The 21,371-nt window shown below is 40.4% G+C and overlaps 1 protein-coding gene across 4 annotated transcripts; it reads left to right on the plus strand.

Annotated features, from left to right (window-relative positions):
* Positions 1 to 4,086: 4,086 nt before the first annotated feature.
* On the plus strand, positions 4,087 to 20,618 carry LOC111979024 (epidermal retinol dehydrogenase 2). 4 transcript variants are annotated; one of them, XM_024009305.2, is made up of 7 exons: positions 4,087 to 4,203; positions 10,926 to 11,257; positions 13,358 to 13,489; positions 13,760 to 13,859; positions 14,492 to 14,636; positions 16,331 to 16,456; positions 20,126 to 20,618. In XM_024009305.2, the coding sequence occupies exons 2-7, from the start codon at positions 10,937 to 10,939 to the stop codon at positions 20,220 to 20,222; spliced, it is 921 nt and encodes a 306-aa protein (XP_023865073.1). In that variant the 5' UTR covers positions 4,087 to 4,203; positions 10,926 to 10,936; the 3' UTR covers positions 20,223 to 20,618. The 4 variants fall into 4 exon arrangements, with proteins under 4 accessions (XP_023865073.1, XP_070305037.1, XP_023865075.1 ...); XM_070448936.1 differs by lacking the exon at positions 20,126 to 20,618 and adding an exon at positions 19,780 to 19,864; XM_024009307.2 differs by lacking the exon at positions 20,126 to 20,618 and adding an exon at positions 17,351 to 18,129.
* The last annotated feature ends 753 nt before the right edge of the window (positions 20,619 to 21,371 follow it).

The raw sequence follows: 21,371 nt of genomic DNA on the forward strand, positions 1-21,371 counted from the left end.
AATGCCATGATGATCTGGATGAGACTGCCGAATCGAGGCAAAGGTAAGAATCTCTGATGTTAGCTAAATGTAGTAATTCATAATTTGGCTACATTTCTTTAAATTGACAATTCTGTGAACTGTCTCATGCAAGTTTTAAATTGACACAATACCTGTTAGCAAAGGTGTCAGCTAGAGATGACGTGCAGGAGCTTGCAGGGATTTGTAGTTTTGCATGAGGCCTACTTTGATGCTAATTAGCATTTTCGAATCTGAGAGTAAATAGAGCTGAATATATTGATAAGTCACCTTGTCCGAGAGAGATTTACATGTTATCAAAACGTCACGCTAGGGTAAGCCTACACGAAACACAGCCCTTATTTTAAGTGTTTCTAAAATTCCCTATAGGAAAAATGAATGGTTTAAAAACGATTGGAACCATTTCCCTGTTTGACCGCTAGGTTGTATGGGTCTTATGCCACCCCCACTGTGGGGTTCTATGTACAGAACATTGGCGTTTATCCCGCTTATACCACAGTTGCCAAAGAAAACATTACTAACACACACATTTACCGAATATAAATAAAATGTTGTCGTTGATATTTTAATTTATATAAGCAACTTCATACTTTCTCATCTTTTGGTTGCTAGAGACACGACCCAGTCGTTTGTTTGATTAGTTCTGTCACACCCTGATCTGCTTCCCCTGTCTTTGTGATTGTCTCCACCCACCTCCAGGTGTCGCCCATCTTCCCCATTATCCCCTGTGTATTTATACCTGTGTTCTCTGTTTGTCTGTTGCCAGTTTGTCTTGTTTGTGAAGTCAACCAGCGTTTTTGTATTCAGCTCCTGCTTTTCCACAGTCTCTCTTTTCTCGTCCTCCTGGTTTTTGATTCTTACCTGTCCTGACCCTGTACCCGCCCCCCTGACCACTCTGCCTGCCGTCCTGTACCTTTGCCCCACCTCTGGATTACCGACCTCTGCCTGACCTGAGCTTGAGCATGCCTGCCGTCCTGTACCTTTGCCCCTGTTGCTGTAATAAACATTGTTACTTCGACACAGTCTGCACCTGGGCCTTACCTTGATTCCTGATAGTTCAATATTTATGGACTCGACCCAGTCGTTCGTTCTTTATGTTCCTTTGCCATGCTCGCTGGCAATGTTCTTATCCCTTGCATGTTAGCTAGCCAGCTAGCAACCAGAATATACCAGAGTGTTGTTGAATAGTCCTTTCTAATTGGCTTGAAGGGCATTCTAGAGAATGCATTATTTCCCTATAACACATGGTATATTTGCACRGTAGAATTCAATAGCTAGTTAATCTGTGCATGTTTTGTTTAAGCTGCCTTTAAAAGCAAAAGTCGAATTGAATAGAATATTGGTATTGTTGAATTCGATTTTCATAATAGCAAGCTAGGACTGATGGTTTGGTTAGCTAAACTAGCAAGTCTGTTTGTTTAGTTACCACGGCAACTACTAGTAAACTTGCTAGCTACTTCAGTGGATGTTGAACACATTTCTACCTGCAAATGAACACATTTCTACATGCAGTCGTGGTATAAAAGGGATCATCAACTCGAGGCTCTATGGGTTCTCTGGAATATAATGCAACTCCGTGGAAGGTCAGTTCCACTCCACTAGCACGTCGTGGAACACACTTTCCATACAACGCATAGCCCCTCGTTGATTATCCCTTACTTAATGTCCATTCTATAATGCCCTTCTAGCCAATCAGAGACTAGTATTCAACTACGCTGTTGTATACATACAGGTAACTGCCTAAATAAAGTGTCTTAATAGGGTGTTGGGCCACCACGATCCGCCAGAACAGCTTCAATGCGCCTTGGCATATATTCTTCAAGTGTCTGAAACCATTCTTCCATGATAAATTCCATAATTTGGTGTTTTGTTGATGGTGGTGAAAAACACTTTCTCATGTGGCGCTCCAGAAACCCCCATCAAGTGTTCAATTGGGTTGAGATATGAACACACACACACACACACACACACACACACACACACACACACACACACACACACAACACACACACACACACACACACACACACAACACACACACACACACACACACACACACACACACACACACACACACACACACACACACACACACAGAAAACCGCCTATGCTCCTTTGAGACTGCTCTTTGAAAGTCACTGAGATCTAACCAAGGTAGCCAAAATAATACATGAACCTAAGCATGATAGGAAGTTCATTTCTTAATTAACTCTGTCATTGAGTTGCGCACTCTCCACTCCCTTTTCCCTCAGGACAGCCTCAATTTGTCGGGGAATGGACTCTACAGGGTGTCAAAAGCATTCCACAGGGATGCTGGACCATGTTGACTTCAATGCTTCCCACAGTTGTATCAAGTTAGCTGGATATCCTTTGGGTGGTGGACCATTCTTGATACATACAGGAAACTGTTGAACTTAAAAAAGAGCAGCGTTGCAGTTCTTGACACAAACCGGTGCACCTGGCACCTACTACCATACCCAGTTCAAAGGCACTTAAATATTTTGTATTGCCCATTCACCCTCTGAATGGCACACATACACAATCCATGTCTCAATTGTCTCAAGGCTTAAAAAGCCTTCTTTAACCTGTCTCCTCCTCTTAATCTACACTGATGTGGCTTTAACAAAATAAAGGCTGTATCACATCCTGCCGTGATTGGGAGTCCCATAAGGTGGCGCACAATTGGCCCAGCATCATCTGGGTTTGGCTGGGATAGGCCATCATTGTAAATAAGAATTTGTTCTTAACTGACTTGTCTAGTTAAATAAAGGTAATTTTTTTTTATAATAATGAAAAAATAAAAAAACATGTGACATCTATAATGGATCATAGCTTTCACCTGGTCAGTCTATCTATGTAATTGAAAGAGCTGTGGTCCATAACGTATTGTCAAAATATATCCCTCATCTTGAAGAAACATATACTAAAAACTTGAATGTCAATCAATCAGCCTTCATTGACACAATGGAAAAATCAGATAATTCATTACTGAAATATTATGAGCGACTGAGAAAAACAAATTGGTATAATTTAAGGCCAAGTGGCAAACAATAATGCAGGCAATAGGGATGGTGGTGTGAGCATGGGGGTCTGGGAAGATGAGATGTAGTCATTGTTTGTGTGTGTATGTAAGTTGTTGTTTGCATGTATAAGTTTATATTTGGAATGTACATTTTTTTAAAGAATAGAGGGAAAATACAATATTATATACAAATATTATATGAATTTAATTAATGAATCAATTGTTATTCATTGAATGTCTTGTCAACCCTCATTAATCTCACATTAGGCCTATGCTTCAGAAAATTTGAATTGTTATGTACCATGTGATTATGTAGTCGGTCATTTTTTTTCTGTGTGAAATTTTTTGTTTTGACATTCTACAAGAGAAACTATCTAAATAATGTTGTAAAATATAGTCTGCAGGCACTTGTGAATGACAAACATCAATAAATCCCATAATTCCATGTGTAGTTCCAGAGCTCGAGTTTTGACAAAGAACATGGATATACTGACAAGATACAAGTCTCTGTGCCCTAACAATGGGAGTCTTTGTCCACAAAGCAACATGGGCGAGCTGTCTAGCTCCCAATCATTTTTGAATATTCGATGAGGGTTGTTGACGTCAGCCGCCTGTATTCAATGGAGAGATACGATGCTACTAGCTTCATCCGATATAAAGTTTTTTTCTCTCAAATTGCCGTGATGTCACGTACCCTACTTATATCAGCGTACTTTTGCTACTATGCTATGTTGTTGTCTTAGGTCTCACTTTATGTAGTGTTGTGGTGTCTCTCTTGTCGTGATCGGTGTTTTGTCCTATATTTTTAATCCCAGCCCCTGTTCCCGCAGGAGGCATTTCGCCTGTTGGTAGGCCGTCATTGTAAATACGAATTTGTTCTTATTAAACTGACTTGCCTAGTTAAATAAATAATATTCAACACTTTTATTGACCTCCATACTCCTTGCTTGGTGGGCAAAACAACGAAAAAACGCCACCTGCTGGAGGGAGACAGATTTCCCCCTGTTGGGCCTCACTTCCTTTCTGGCTTTGATCAGTGCCTTTGATTGGGTGTCATGTGACATTACATAACCAGGCTCCAGCTCAATTCAAGGAAAGTCGGTTGCGCTGTTCAGGCATTTGACGACGGGAAAAGCAACGAATAAACCACGCTGAAGGTGCAGGTAACGTCACCGAAGACATATCTCAACATAAGGAGACAAAATCCTGTTTCAGTTCATGTTTTTTTTTGCTTTGATTCGCGAGTGCACAGGTCGTTAACAGACCYGAATTTACAGTGTTGTAATGAAGCGATAGTTGTTACAAAAATATGTAAGGTTGAAGCTGATTAAGAAACCAGGTTTACATCCAGAATTTTTAATGTGAGTGAAGGACGTGTCTGTTAGTGTCACGACGGGCCTGATGGAAACATTGAATTTGTCGGTAAACTTGACAAATGTCGACAAAATACGCTAAATGTATTATCTGGGAAATTACGGCGGAAACGCCTTTATGCACAGATTTTGATGTTCAGAGTGGAAGAGGCTTTACTCAAACTAAAATATGTCCACGAAGTGAGGAATGTTTGTATGGAGGTCAGAGTGTCGCATTTGGTTTAAAAAAAAAAAAATGTAACGGATCATTTGCTACGTGAGACTTATTTCATCGAATAGAAGTTTCGCAATGGTTAGGTTGGTATTCCCTGCTATAAGTGGACGCACGTGGCATTTCGGCAACTGTGGAAATACAACTTTTAATCAGTTGTGCCTGTTATAGAGAGATGGACTCATTAGTATGGACATTGCCATTGAGGGCTACAAAGATGAGCCATCTATCTATATGGCCTCTTCACACGCGTATCTGCCCTCTCATTGTCTAGAATGGTCCCACCTGTTCTCGCCTGCTTTCCTTCTTTGAGGACATGTATTTCCATTGTTAGAGCGGTCACTTGACTATCTTATCAATATAATAGACCATCTTTGATATATTATAGACCATCTTTGATATATTAAACCATCATATCGAAGTGAATTTGGAGTCACACGATACATGTGTGTGATCCTCCCACTACGACTCGGGAAAGCATGCAGTTTATTAGGCTACAGATAAATTAAGTTATGAACTTCACAGGGTGGTGAAAGTGCACAGTAATGATCTTGATGCTCCTTTCCAATAAATAGAGGGTCTTATTCTGGTGACATGATGATTGAGTCTTGGCTGCTGTTTTTACAAATAAAAATGAAGTCAGTGCCAGCCCTAGCATTTGCAATTTTGCCATGGGGCTGTTAAAAGATTTAGCAATTTCATAACACATTTCCTSCTACTCTACCAATTTTGCCTTCGGGTGGAGATACATTTTGCAGTTTTGAATGTGATATCTGAGGTAGTGACTAACAAGATAAATGCGGTAAAATGTGTAAAAAAAACAACAACATTCCACGTGAATTTACAATGCTGCTGCAACAGTTTGGGTCTCACGGTGCGTCAATTTCAGATAGTTAAGCATTGCACCTGTAGTAGCATTACTGTATCTCAATTCCACCTCGCAAAGTTTGTATTTCCTTCTCATTTAACCTCTCGAAGTTTTGCCATACAGGACTTTCCTGCTGTCCCTTGCCTTTCTCTATCATTTTTCCAACCGTTAACAATGATCAGGGTTGCCAGGTCTAGCTAAAATTAAGAGTGAAAACCCCTAAAAACCAGCAAATTCAGTTTTCAATCAAAATAATTGTGAGGTGAAGAATATGTCGCAAGTTCAAATATTAATTGCCCTTATTAAACTCTCCAGATAATTTTCCATCAATGGATGTCGATTAACTATAGACAAATCCGACAATAGAGGTTGAGTGTTGAAAAGAGGATCTCAATCTCTGTGCAAGAAACACTTGGAAGAACTTCAAAAAAATGTTAGGCTATTTTCTGGCAATTGTGCCAGATGTTAAGACTACAAACTTATAAATAAACCTTTTTTTATGCTAGTGGTTGTGGGATGAAATAGTCTGGGACAGTTGTATTAATTTGGGATCTATGTTTGGAATATTTATTTCTCGCATAGAATAGGTTGACTTTTGTACTATGGGGCATAGTAGATTGGCATAGGCTAGTGCTTTTGCTGTTTGTTAGGCCTACTTATCTTGTTGGCTGACAAAGTAAATGTGGACAGTTTTTCCAATATCTTCAATATGCACCTCAAAGCATTCTTCACTCATGCTGCCAAACTTATCCTAGTAAAACTGACTATCCTACTGATCCTCGACTTCGGCGATGCCATTTACAAAATATCCTCTAACACTCTACTCAACAAATATGATGCGGTCTATCACAGCGCCAGCCGTTTTGTCACCAAAACCCCATATACTACCCACCACTGCGACCTGTACACTCGTTGGCTGGCCCTCGCTTCATACTCGTTGCCAAACCCGCTGGCTCCAGGTCATCTACAAGTCTTTGCTAGGTAAAGCCCCACCTTATGTCAGTTCACTGGTCACCATAGCAGCACACGCTCCAGCAGGTATATTTCATGGTCACCCCCAAAGCAAATTCCTCTTTTGGCCGCCTTTCCTTCCAGTTCTCTGCTGCCAATGACTGGAACGAACTGCAAAAATCGCTGAAGCTGGGGACTCATATCGCCCTCATTAACTTCAAGCACCAGCTGTCAGAGCAGCTCACACATCATTGCACCTGTACATAGCCCATCTGTAAATAGCCCATCCAACTACCTCATCCCCATACTGTATTTATTTATTTTGCACACCAGTATCTCAACTTGCACATTCATCTTCTGCACATCTATCACTCCAGTGTTTAATTGCTATATCGTAATTTCCTCGCCACTATGGCCTATTTTATTGCCTTACCTCATTTGCAGACACTGTGTATATGTATACTTTTTTTCCTACTGTATTATTAACTGTTTGTTTATTCCATGTGTAACTGTGTTGTATGTGTCAAACTGCTTTGCTTTATCTTGGCCAGGTCGCAGTTGAGAACTTGTTCTCAACTAGCCTACCTGGTTAAATAAAGGTGAAATTAAAAAAATTGGATACGGACGCGCGCAGTTGCTTCCCCGATGTCTGTCTTCACTTGTAGCCTGTGAGAAAGACCCGACCACTTGATGGAGAGCCATGTTAGTGAGAGGTGCTTCGGAGCACGCACCATTCTGGGCCAAGGGCACAATGGCCACTGGCCACCATAGGAATGTTTTTTTTATAGGGTGCATTATGGCCACACAGAGAATGCCGCCATAATTCTAGGCATTATCAAATTGTGAATTAGATACTTATGAAGTGTGTAGGAATACCTATTTCTTTGTTAATTGCTCAACACAGAATAGCCGCATGTGCGCACTCCCTCAAATCGTTTGGAGAAAATATCCTTTATTTTATTCTGCTTTGTTCAATTGTATTCTTCATAATATAAAATAATGCCACCGAATTCTAAGCAAATCTTGTCAGCTAAATGAACTAGTGTAGCCCACAGCCATTTGCCATAGCCAGATCAGGACGTAACATAAGGACAACTCAGAGTATGCCATTCTGTTCTTCTGAAATAGACTACATTTTCTTCATATCATGTTTCTTCAGATCTGTCTAAAATAAATAATGGATTTATTGTGAAGGCGTAGGCTTTATGATTTGGCTATATGGATTTATTATACTTTTTAAAATGTAGATACTCTAAAGGTTTGCATCAGTGGGTTTTAGGAAGCCAGGAGATGCTAAATGTGTAATGCCAATTTACTGTGAGATCGACAGTTATTTGCTTGACAATCACCAGCTGATGCAATTTCGTGACCGCCACAGCCCTGGTTGAGGCCCGACTAATTTTCTTTAATATTTTTTTGATCCGCATGCCTAAAAAAAGGGAGGCCACAGGCCACCCGTTGCCCATCCCTGATGTAGGCTATACCCGCATTGTACAGTCGTGGCCAAAAGTTGAGAATGACACAAATATTCATTTTCACAGTCTGCTGCCTCAGTTTGTATGATGGCAATTTGCATATACTCCAGAATGTTATGAAGAGTGATCAGATGAATTGCAATTCATTGAATTGAATCCCCCAAAAACATTTCCACTGCATTTCAGCCCTGCCACAAAAGGACCAGCTGACATAATGTCAGTGATTCTCTCGTTAACACAGGTGTGAGTGTTGACGAGGACAAGGCTGGAGATCACTCTGTCATGCTGATTGAGTTCGAATAACAGACTGGAAGCTTCAAAAGGAGGGTGGTGCTTGGAATCATTGTTCTTCCTCTGTCAACCATGGCTACCTGCAAGGAAACACGTGCTGTCATCATTGCTTTGCACAAAAAGGGCTTCACAGGCAAGGATATTGCTGCCAGTAAGATTGCACGTAAATCAAACATTTATCGGATCATCAAGAACTTCAAGGAGAGCGGTTAAATTGTTGTGAAGAAGGCTTCAGGGCGCCCAAGAAARTCCAGCAAGCGCCAGGACCGTCTCCTAAAGTTAATTCAGCTGCGGGATCGGGGCACCAMCAGTACAGAGCTTGCTCAGGAATGGCAGCAGGCAGGTGTGAGTGCATCTGCATGCACAGTGATGCAAAGACTTTTGGAGGATGGCTTGGTGTCAAGAAGGGCAGCAAAGAAGCCACTTCTCTCCAGGAAAACATCAGGGACAGACTGATATTCTGCAAAGGGTACAGGGATTGGACTACTGAGGACTGGGGTAAAGTCATTTTCTCTGAATCCCCTTTCCGATTGTTTGGGGCATCTGGAAAAAAGCTTGTTCGGAGAAGACAAGGTGAGCGGTACCATCAGTCCTGTGTCATGCCAACAGTAAAGCATCCTGAGACCAATTGTGGGGTTGCTTCTCAGCCAAGGGAGTGGGTTCACTCACAATTTTGCCTTAGAACACAGCCACAAATAAATAATGGTACCAACACATCCTCCGAGAGCAACTTCTCCCAACCATCCAGGAACAGTTTGGTGACGAACAATGCCTTTTCCATCATGATGGAGCATAAGGCAAAAGTCATAACTAAGTGGCTCGGGGAACAAAACATCGATATTTTGGGTCCATGGCCAGGAAACTCCCCAGACCTTAATCCCATTGAGAACTTGTGGTCAATCCTCAAGAGGCGGGCGGACAAACAAAACCCACAAATTCCAAGCATTGATTATGCAAGAATGGGCTACCATCAGTCAGGATGTGGCCCAGAAGTTAACTGACGGCATTCCAGGGCAGATTGCAGAGGTCTTGAAAAAGAAGGGTTAACACTGCAAGTATTGACTCTTTGCATCAACTTCATGTAATGGTCAAAAGCCTTGTCAGAGTTCAGAGTTGAAAATGTAACTTTTAACCGCAAAAGTAATTATGTGCACTACGTCATCACGCACAGTTTAATGGAGACACCCCTCTGGCATATTTTTTTTTTAATGAGGATTTTAGAATATTCGCATTAAAATCTGTCGCCAATTTGATGGAAACCTCAGGCCTACCTTTTGCGTCGGTAAAATTTGGATACATTTTGAAATGCTGACATTTATATTTTGATACTTTTGTATTCACTCTGGCCTGTCATGTAGGGCTGGGCGGTATACCGTATTTTATAATATACCGGTATTGATGCACGGACCGGTTTGGGTTTTTACTTTACCTTCTATAACGGTATTTTAATATTTGGTTTGTTAAATGTGATACGGCATGTGTAATGTCCATTTTTTTAGTTTCACTCAAGGAGCACATTTGTTGTTCCTGGACCACGAGGCTCTTGCTTTCAGTCTTCATGGTCAATGCAACGCATGCAACAATGTTGATGACGACAATGCTGGTTTCACTTAGCGTTTTAATATAAATCCACTAGCGTTCTATAATTACACTTAGTTTGTCTTACATCTGCCAACAGCTAGTTTGTCTTTTCTTAGCAAGTTTGGCCTAAATCTTGTAAAGCCGCTAATCGCTAGCTAGCTAATAAATGTACTGAATCAGAGCAAATTAGCTATACAGCCTGATAATACCAGTGTTGGTGTAGACCTGGATCAGCATGTTTGTGCAACTGTGCTACATGAAGTAGACCCTATAATCTTTTGCTATATTGAATGTTCGCAGAACATTCAAAATGTAGCCAAAGATTATGGGGTCCCCTAGGAAACACTTGTCAACACTTTTTGGTGTCTGCCCTGTCACAATAACTCCTCCCCGTGGCATTTTCATTCGTTGCCATGTCAAACACTGTATTCAAAGTGCCCATTATTATATTCCAACTATAGAATTTGAATTATCATTCTATCCTCCAAGTGTTTTGCTCTAAATTGCAAGTCAAATTGCAATTGCAACATTTGGTTCAAAATGAGGCCTAGATGGTTTGACAATATTGTGCAGCCCTACGTGGAAATGATCTCAAATGAGTGCAGGAAATGTATAAATGATTTTGGGTTGAATAGAACCGTATAAAATTATGAGAATGGAGAAGACTGATTTTGAAATCGCTTAGCAACCTAGGGTCGCGCGTTACTCATAAAGCAAATGTATAACTTTTTATTCTTCAAAAACATTAAGTACCGTCATCAAATTTTTTTTTCAATATCGTGATATATTTTGTCCATTGCCCAGCCCTAATTCAGTGCACATGCATTTTGTTTACATCACAATCAAACTTGTGTGTTTTGAGTTTGTCGTGTGATTTCATGAATAGCCTAGTTGCATTTCTTGCATTATATTATCACTTGAAAGTTATCCTTTTCAGATCAAACAATGCTGATCCTATAGGCTACAGAAATGTATTTGACAACTACAAAAGCAGAACACTAAACTGCAGTTTGGGCTATAAAACACTCGTCTGCAATCTATTCAATAGACAAACAAATAAGCCTGCATAAAACAATTAAATCAAACAGAAGTTGGCAAACAAATTAACTTTTAATTGTGACAACTGTCTTTCCAGGGATCAGCAAAATGAATTTCCTCCTGGAAACCCTTCAAGTGATTGTAATGTCGATCTATTACAACATGGAGGCGTTTGTCCGACTGTTCATCCCTCCCAAGAACAAAAATGTCACCGGTGAAATCGTCCTCATCACTGGGGCGGGCAGCGGCATTGGCCGGCTCATGGCTGAGAAGTTTGCCCCCCTGGGCGTTTCTCTGGTCTTGTGGGACATCAACCAGGAGGGCATCAAGGAGACGTCAAGGCTAGTGAAGGAGAAGGGGGCGACTAAGGTCCACTACTACTTGTGTGACTGCAGTGACAAGGCCGACGTCTACAGAGTGGCTGACAAGGTAATCCACCTGATTCTTATCAACTAGTCTTCCATCAAGACTATACTTTGCGGAATTAGTGTTGCTGCTTTGTTGGGTAATTCTCAGCAAGCCTTATGGTCTCCTGTGATTGGATGGCAGTGATATTAAATAGAGATTCCGGAGGGTTGAAAACGGCTTAATTTTTTTAAAGCCTTCCATTTTGGACTCGTGTCAATGTATAGCTCATACATGCATAATAAACAATCGACAGTCCTCTCCCAGCGGAAAAGTCACAGAATCCTTAGTTTAACCTGCCATCATTTAGTGCAAGAGATCAATGTAATTGATCGTGTCGTGTAGTGAACACGCACACTGAAGAAAGTGGCCTGAACAATTAATAAAATCGCCACCGGACAATTTTACATTGAGTTACTTTTTATTATTACATTTTGTTTTAGTCTACTTGGTAAATATTTTCTTAACTCTTCTTGAACTGCACTGTTGGTTAAGAGCTTGTATAGTAAGCATTTCACGGTAAAGTCTGTGGTATTTGGCGCATGTGTCAAATAAAGTTTGATTTGAGTGGCTGCATGCTCTTGCCATTAGTTAATTTGAGAACAGCGAGAGTACATTGAATACATCAATCAAATCCATGCATCAGAAGTTAGATCTATTAGACCTCGGTAGAAGTGTCATTTGTCTCTTTCAATGCATTTCTCTGCAAACCAGAAAATGTTGTGAGCTAAAGATGGTATTGTAGCCACACAAATACATTTAGAAGGTAATTGTCAACCTTATCAGAAACACTGACAACCTTTTTAAATGGATACGTTGGTATTTTGGCGATGAGGCCCTTCTTCTTCCCCATAGTCAGATGAACTCGTGGATACCATTTTTGTCTCTTTGTCCAGTAGGATGGAAGTTTGGTCATTTTGGTTGAAGTCAGTATATTCCAAAACTGAGATTTGTGTAATGGAGTTCGTCAGGACTGATGCGGTTGGGTTTTGAGTTCAATCATGCCCACTAACACGGGATGGTAACGCGCAGGGAGAATTGTCATCTATGTGCTGATTGCGCACTATCCAATCGTACGGCAGAACACAGATGGTGAGACACATTACACAGCGCCTCGGACTTGTTAACTTATGTAATGTTGAAATATCACTTGTCCCCTAAGCCCTTTGTGGAGTGGCCACTTCTTCACCTGTTTGATAGTGTTCACTTGAGTCTGCCCAGTGCTTGACTTGGATGGAAATAGGAGTCAGTAGGCTACTCATTATGGGTGACGGTACCGTTTTATATTAAGTCGCAGGAACTCCACTATACTTTTTAGCTAATATTCTATAAGAGGTGCAGGAACTCAATCAGTAGAAAATATGAGGTGCCGGTACAGAGTTCTATGCCCTCCTGCCCAAGTCGAGCACTGAGTCTGCCACTGTTTTGAAATTGTGCCAGACAGATAATAGATAGTGAGAAAGTTGTAAAAACATAACAGTACCTTAGCGCACTCGCCAGTGACTTGATAAGCCGATTTTCATTAACGTGGCTTCCCTGCTCAATGTGCCTGCAAGCTACTACTAGCTAGCTTCATTGTTTTTTGGCACTGATAAACGGCGTGTAGCTTGTGCTTTATTTGCGATAGTTTGCTAGCTTGCTGTCCTGTGCAGCAGCAGACTTGATAGTCTACAGTGCACTACTAGCTTTCATGCACATTTTTGAACTTGAGAAATACTGCACCAAACCCCAATTGTGACTAAAACGTCCTTGGCAAAAATGTCAATGAATGACAGATTTCTTGATTCATTCTGAATATTTTGAGGAAGTGGTATGCTATTGGCTATGTTGTTGCGATGGTGTCTCAAGAGCGACAAACAACACTGCCAGGGTACGATAACACACACATCGAACCACAACCCCAAGACTGAAATCTGAGCAACAGAAAAACACATGGGAAATCGACCAGTTCAGTCCCTCTTAAAATACCCCCCCAGGTCCAACCTGTTACCCATGTCCATAATTACACAGCAACAATGTTATATAATCCTTACCTTAAGTGAGTCGCCAGGATGTAGGAAACAATAATATGTTGTGTGTGTTTTTGAAGTAGTGTGGTAAAAGTTAACACATGTCTATGTTTAGGTCAAGAGAGAGGTGGGGGATGTAAGCATTCTCATAAACAACGCAGGCATCGTCACGGGCAGGAAGTTCATGGATGCACCAGACTCCCTCATTGAGAAAACCTTTGAAGTTAACACCATGGCACACTTTTGGGTGAGCAAATGAAATGACTAGTGCATATCTGCTACACTGTCCTGTCTGGTTTCTCTCACTTGCTGTCTTTGTCGGTCAGCGCGGGCATTTTTAAATGTGAAAGCATTATCCTAAATCCGCCAATATGTTTATAAAAATTTGATGGCTTTAACCTCATTGTAGGCCTATGTCCCTTGTAGTGTCAATTCCACCCACACCCATCAAATGAACACAGATCTGTGTACTGATTCATATTTCATTGTATAAGTTCTACCGCTAATTTCTCTCTAGACATATAAAGCCTTTCTCCCAGCGATGACTGCCAACAACCACGGTCATCTGGTCAGCATTGCCAGTTCAGCTGGTCTGATTGGTGTCAATGGGCTAGCAGGTAAATCACCCACTATGCATGACTTACTCCAATATTCCTCAATACAGGACCTGGAGAGCGACAGGAGGTGCAGGCTTTTGTTCCGGTCCAGCACCAAGACCTGATGGCTAATCAATGTTTGATGACTGGCTTAATCAGGTGTTGGTGCAATGCAAGAACAAAAGCCTGCACAGAAAATCTAAGGACATTTATTTGTCACATGCTTCGTAAAGAACGGGTGTAGACTAACAGTGAAATGCTTACAGGTCCTTTTCCCAACAGTGCTACACACCCTGAAGCCATTGTGCAGAACATTACCTTTGTCTATGCTGTAAACTCTGGCCAGTACATTATGCAATCAGATTCCTATCATGGAGCTGATCGATACAGATGTTATCAGTCGACCTCGAATGGGGTAGAGGTTTAATGTGTAACTTATTATACTACTGTACTGTAGTTGACGGTTCCAAAGACAGACTGGGGTAGATGGACTGAAAGACTGTCCTTGAACCATTTATTTCAACATTTAATTAACATTGACATTGCCAATGCAATTTCACAATTTAGTATAGACAAACATTATCTTGCTGTAGAGACCTTTGTTTAACCTGCTCTAAAACTGTTTGCAAATACATGTTTCTCTCTCCTGATAGATTACTGTGCCAGTAAGTTTGCTGCTATTGGCTTTGCTGAGTCTGTGGCTCTGGAGCTGCTGGCTACTGGGAAGGATGGAGTCAAGACTACCATAGTGTGTCCATTCTTCATCAATACTGGCATGTTCGATGGCTGCAATACTAAGTAAGTTATCTGCCATAAGGTGTTATACAGGATTTAATTTGACTTTAAAGTTGTCATATTATATTTAATGCTTTTATAAAGGGTTATCCTCTTTGCATATATTTTAATAAAGTTTCTCATTAAAAGTTTGAGATTGAATCCTGCTAAAAGGGTATGCATCCATGTAGAAAACTACTTTAATATGCAATCCCTTTAAATGCCAGGGCCAGTTCTGTTTCTTTGACACTCTACGAGAGACCTTTGAAATTGTGTTTGGTTCTTTTGAATGACCTTGTCTCAGCATTGACAGGGAAAAATAGATTGTGTTGTGGCAGGACTTACAAAAGTTCTAGGACACTTCCTCTCTGAGCTGTGTGCTTGTGAGTTACTAATGCCTATTGTCCCAACACTATGTATAAAAGGTCACGCACATAGGTCAAGTATGTGGACTGATACTCAACGTTGCTAGTCAAAATTGCTAACCCTATGGTACAATTAAGTGATAATGCCAGAGAAGCCGGCGTTTGGAGGATATATTGGCAGGGGTGTTAGGCAAATCGTTCCAATATATCTTCCAAACACTGGCTTCAAAGGCATTATCACTTTTATACTACGAGTTACCAACATATTCAAATAATGATTGACATATTTTCATTAACTTAATTTTGATTAATTTATTCATACTATTTCATCCTTCCACAAGATATAGTCCTGACACAAATCTAGGGTTCCTACCCCAGCCGGCTGGTCGTTCGTTCTATCGGTTCGGTTGCCGGAGACGCGACCCAGTTCAGTCTTTTTGTTCTGTATCTAAGGACGCGACCCAGTCGTTAGTATGGCAATGGAAAATTTAGAACGGTCTGGCAACGTTTTTATCCCTTGCTTGCTCGCTAGCTAGCCAATTACGGCTAACTTACAGTAACGTCAAACAGTGCAGCCAGAATAACAGCAAAGTAGCTGCGTTTGTTTTAATCTGTTTTCTAGTGACATTTATTTGGATACATCCATAACAATGAGCTAATGATGCGCAATTTCACCTGGCATAGGAAATCTGCTCTCTCGTCAGGACACTTGTTCAGAGGAGCTAGCCAACAACACAGCTAACACGATCACTTTAAATTGAAGCTGGAAAGACGGCAAACTCGCTGGATTTTGTTTTAGCTGTTTCTATTGACTTTTCATTGTGTATACATACATAAAAATTATGCCAGCTGATTCATGATTTACACTGGCTGAGAAAAGATGCATGTCTGTCTCCTCCCGACACGTTCATTATTATGGGACAGCTGAAGATCGAATTTCAATATTGAAACAATGTTGCAAATGTCGTAGAGACTGACAGCAAGGTTTATACAAATCTCCGTTGTTCAAAAATCAATGCTAGTATAAAATAAATGGTAGATCGTGTATAGAGGCTTTTTATAGTGGAGATCAAGTTTATAAATTGCCTGGCTGGGCTGATAAAACAGTGGATTGCGAAGTGAGATGGAACATAGTAAATAGGCATTTGAACGTCATAGATTTAACTTGTGGAATAGATGCCATACCGACTGCAATGCGGTTTTAACCAATCAGCATCCAGGATTATACCCACACGTTGTATAATTTATCACTACCAACAACAAACATAGAAGTGTGTAATGTACACGAAGCATTACATACTATGGACTGGCTACAGTTGTGCTAGTAGGTAAACTAAATTGTTTCCCCCACAGGTGGCCTCTCTTGTTGCCCATCCTGGATCCAGACTACGTAGCAAACAAGATCATTGAAGCCATTTTAACTGACCAGGCCTACCTTCTGCTCCCAAAGACCATGTATCTTGTCATATGCCTGAAGAAGTGAGTTCCTTCATGTTCTTCCACTCTACACTTCATGATGGGATAGCATGCTGGGTTTAGCTATTTGTCGCACTGCCTCAATCACAGAGATCTGCTGCACAAACACGCACAATGACACTGTCAGTCACTCCATTCCAATACTCAGAAATGGTTACATGCTCAAAATGCACAGTATTGTCATACCCCTGGTCACAAACGGTTTCCTTCACTATTATATGCCCAGGTAGGGTGCCCCCGGTCTAGTTTTCTAGCCTCCCTCCCTGACAAGTTAACTTTCAAGTCTTTCAATTAGCATAGTCCACATCTTCCCTAGATGTCACTTTCTACAGCTTGTTTTTACTGTTCCTGACCCAAACTAGCCTGTTAGTGAGTCTTCAAGTCTCGGACAGGATGGTGAATTATTTACTGTAGTAAATACTGTAGTAATTGACGAGGAAGGATGGACAGACAAATATCTGGTTAGTGACTAGCAGTTGTAGAGAAACCAAACCACCCCGAGCTTTAAGTCAAAGCGTTTTTATACTGTTGGTATATGTGGACCCAAGCATTTGAGCTCGGTTGCCAAGCAACAGCTTTAGTATTTTGTCTATGGACAAATGCATTGCCAGGCTAAACTGTGAGCACTTATGAAGCTTGTTACTTCACTACATCAGGCAGGCTGTCAGTTCTGATATAGTTCAAAGAAACTTGTTATATTTTTTTTCACTAACATACATTCAAGTACATGTGGTATCTTAAGACATTGTGACACAATGTGGTTATTTATCACAGGTTCTGGTTGAAAATGTCACTTCAGATCCACTATGGATGGTTATTAATCTTAGATGGTTAATGCACAAAGGGTGATGTGAGTGTTTATAAAGTTGCTGACCTCCCTTCACCGTGTCCTTATAGCTCCTTGAGGTGGAAGCAGGCAGCTCTCCTGGGGAAGTATCTGGGTGCCTTCGAGAACCCAGAGCACTGTGAGACAACAAGCCTTAAGCTGCACTGATCTTCACTTGAGCCCCTTGCACTCTGACCCTCGTTTAAACCATGCCTATGGTCAACAAACTCACACACCCTCAGGGTGTGAATTGTGTTTTCTGTAACATACGAAGCCATTCGTGCATCAGCATCACTGGCTACCGATAGCAAAATGTAGATTTAACGGTTATGTCTACATTTCACACTGTTAAGAGAGAGCACCGAGGTGATTTCTGTTAGCATAACATTTACATTATCCAACAGCTTGAGGTAAATTGTCAGCATTACATTTTCAGAGGTATCAGGGAATTCAATCTGCATAGTGTTACTGCATTATCACTAGTATTGAAGGTACATTCTGTCACTTTATTTGTGAAACAAAGACCTCACCCAAAGCCCTGTAGAAGGATTGTACATGTGCATTGATTAATTTGCATACAGATACATATTTTAGGGAACTAGTGAGAATGAGGGAGTTTGTTTTTGACTAGTGCATTACGAAGATCTGTCAAAGCTGTTTGAATGTTTCACTTGGGCCTAATGCCATTGTTAAAGAGGCATTGTGCATTAATTAAATACCTGTTACAGTATGTAGAAATGCACTTTTGTGGTTGGGTGTATCTTCAACTTTTTATATGGCCATAATTGTAAATCCCATCGGGATATGTGACTACTTCAAGTATTATAATAAAAAACGTGTTTTTGTAAGACGGGATGAAGTCATCTGTTAGTCTAGACTCTACAATCATTCAGCAAGCCCTCACTCATACCCAGTGCAAACTTAGTCAGGGCTAACACAGTTGTTACAGGGGTGTATTTAATGAGGGGAAACAACCTGATACACAGCTGGTATGATTCTCATTGTATGACAATCATATATTTTCTTATCTACACCATACATTAATATCAGAACTTTTTGTTATGTTGTACCCTCCTGAACATGCCCCTAGAAATGGGGAAACAGTTTCTGTTGTAATGTAATGTCAGGGACGCTTGGGTACACCCCAGGGCATGTTGCATCGATCATATCATTAAAAAAATCACTTTTTCAATTTATTTTTGAAGGCTATCAAAAGGTCATCAATGTCCTCCCTCTGCCAACGTGACATCACAACACCTTGTATTTGGCTGCACAGTAAGCTGAATTCTGATCTTTTTTTAAACGAATTGGTCTTTAGCCAAATCCGATCAGCTCTGAAAAATATCTTATTTGAAAAGTTTTGAGGTGTTGTCCAAATGACCAATTGGTGGAGAAAAAGATGAGAATTAGGCTGCCTTTGTATCTCCATAAGGCTGGCAGGTACCCGTAAATGCTTACCAAGCTATCCCAAAGGCCGGCAGATGGCGCTATTGATCTGGAATTGATGGTTCCAATACACTCGTATTACCGTGGACCGGTTCATACCTAAAACATGTTCTATTCCGGCTGCAAAGGTGTCGATTTCCTACATTTTAATGGCGAGAAGGAGGAAACAAACTGAGAAGATATGGTGTTTCAAAGAACGTACTCATTTTCCACCACCAAGCTAGTGGCTAATGCTACTTCCTGTTGCACCCTGAGTTCAGTCAGGGGTAAACCACGCTGCTGCAACCTGATTGGCTGAACGTGATACGTAACACCCGAGACTAGCATTCCTAGGCATTTGCCACTTTAGCTTGGTGGTGGAAAAGGGTGTTTTCATAAAGAAAGTATGCATATATTCCGCCCTTCCTGCCATTAAATCTAGTTAAGGAGGAAGTCGATGCCTTTGCAGCCTGAATGGATAATGTTTTAGTTACGAGCCAGTCCAGGAGGATACAAGTCTATTACCGGCTGCATACAATGCGTTTGAACGGTAAGATGGAAATGACTCGATATCGCCATCTGCCAGCCTTTGGGCTGTTGCTAAGCACTTACTTATGCATTTATGTCAAATACAGATGCCAATGAGCAGTTGCTGTTATAGAAGCACCTGGTTGAGTGGACTGCAAGACTACATTTAGCTGGATACAACACAGATTTATTCAGACCTACACCTGATTAGGACTGCAGTTTACAAATGATCTGCAACCTCAACATTTTAAATCTACACAGGGCTTTTTGTGTTATGGAAATGTCCTTGAGAAAGAGGGTTTTTAGAAATTTGAACAGGCTGAGTATGTCTGGTGGGGAAGTCTTGATTTGGAATGATTTCCATGGCTACTTTAGTTCCTTGAGGCCTTTGAGAATGAGTCTGAATGAAAGAGTGAGTCGTTAGCTTCATGTCGAATACAGCCATGACGAATACAGTAGACGTAATCACTCGCCACCAATTAGACGAAATGATTAAAGCGTGAAATGGCTTCTCTTATTAACATCTTAAGTAGTGCAATTATGAGGTTATTATGCCCTCTGAAATAAGATTTGTTACTGGACCGGAAGACATTCAAACAGCGTCGATTATACCCTGAATAATTTATTGGATTTTCATCAGTGTTTTCTTCTTTAATTAAGGGGTTTAATTTAGTCCCACTGTGATTACCAGTTAGCCTAACTAACAGAATATATTACTAGCCTAACTATCAGAATAGATCACTTAATGTAGTTGGTTCTAATGAAGTTCCAATGAAGTAATTTGGACTCATTTTCTCTTCTAGACGATGTTTGTTGTTCTAATAAGCTATAAATTGCGCATTGCAGTGATCATTGATAATATGTAGCCTAATTGACTGTTTTTATCACCACAGTATTATGCCCGTCAAGCTTGGGATTCTGCTGGGGATGTATCTGGGAGCTTTCAACTTTATGGATGCTTTCAAAGGACGCGTCAAGAAGGTGGAGTAGAGAAGAGAGAGAAAAAAAGAGACAACATACTCTGTAATATTAGTGCCTCAAAGGAGATTAATAGTGCCTGTCATGTTTCTCTTTTTACATGTTTTATTCTTGTTTATAATTCATTTTAGTTATTGAAGAAAAGCCTATGTACTAGTTTAACTCTGCAGACAAATGATATGTGTAGGCTGTATTGGTAATCAAATAATTAATGTATTACCTTAAAAAAAAAAGATGATATGTAACATGGTATTTTTGTAGCATAAACATATGGTGTTAGCTCACTACACTAACACGTAAGTATTGCTAAATTTGGTAGCTATTTCACTCTTGTAACGTTCAGTGGAATACGTCCTCTTTTTGGCCTAAAGGAAAATTGGAAGGTTTTTATTATTGTTGACGCACTTTTTAATTTTTTTAAATGTTCATTTGTTTTATAAGGTCCATTGTTTTGAGGTCAAACCAGTTTCACCCACAGTGGTAACCAGAACCACAGATGTTGAATTGAAGTCAACTTCACAGTAGAGTAGTATGGAGGTACAGTATACTGCAATGTTGTCATCAGAGTTTTAGATTACCTCATGCGCACACATGCACAATACACATTAGAAACGGCCTAGTAGAGAAGCTCAGGAAACTGTCATGTAAAGCATCATTACCTGTGTGTACTGAACTAGTTTTGTGAAGTTGGCTAAGTCTACAGCAGCCAGATGACGGTTTACTCTACTGTCAATAGGATCATCAATGAAGTAATAATGCACATGCATTCAATGGCTCTGTACAGAAGTGCTAGGCATAGGATCGGAAGGTTAGGATAAATGCATTTCTGTTTAGTTGGAAATGTATCAAATAGTTTGCATATACAGTATTTGTCCTCTGAACCTACCCTTTATATTTGAACAACTGAGCTGTTTATTGGTTAAAGGAAGATGTTTTCCTTTGACACTGAAGAGATGACAATATGAGCTAATCATTTTATTTCAACCATGTGTCATGTTACATATTAATTATCGCTCTTTTAGCATTATGTTATGTGTGTAACTGTTGGTATCTGAACATTATCCATTTTTACGTGTTTGTGTTAAAAGCCAAATGTCATGAGACATTTATTAATAGTAAAAAGTTTGAAATCAAAGTCTTCTGTCTGGCTTTCTTTTTTTC

Source organism: Salvelinus sp. IW2-2015, linkage group LG19 (assembly GCF_002910315.2).
Source record: "Salvelinus sp. IW2-2015 linkage group LG19, ASM291031v2, whole genome shotgun sequence".
In the NCBI taxonomy this organism is placed as follows: Eukaryota; Metazoa; Chordata; class Actinopteri; order Salmoniformes; family Salmonidae; genus Salvelinus; species Salvelinus sp. IW2-2015.

Bases quoted from the DNA above. Each gene is read 5' to 3' on its own strand.
- LOC111979024 (XM_024009305.2), top strand. From the start codon at position 10,937: ATGAATTTCCTCCTGGAAACCCTTCAAGTGATTGTAATGTCGATCTAT. The intron at 13,490-13,759 runs GTGAGCAAATGA...ATTTCTCTCTAG, and splicing joins ACACCATGGCACACTTTTGG to ACATATAAAGCCTTTCTCCC. The intron at 14,637-16,330 runs GTAAGTTATCTG...TTTCCCCCACAG, and splicing joins TTCGATGGCTGCAATACTAA to GTGGCCTCTCTTGTTGCCCA.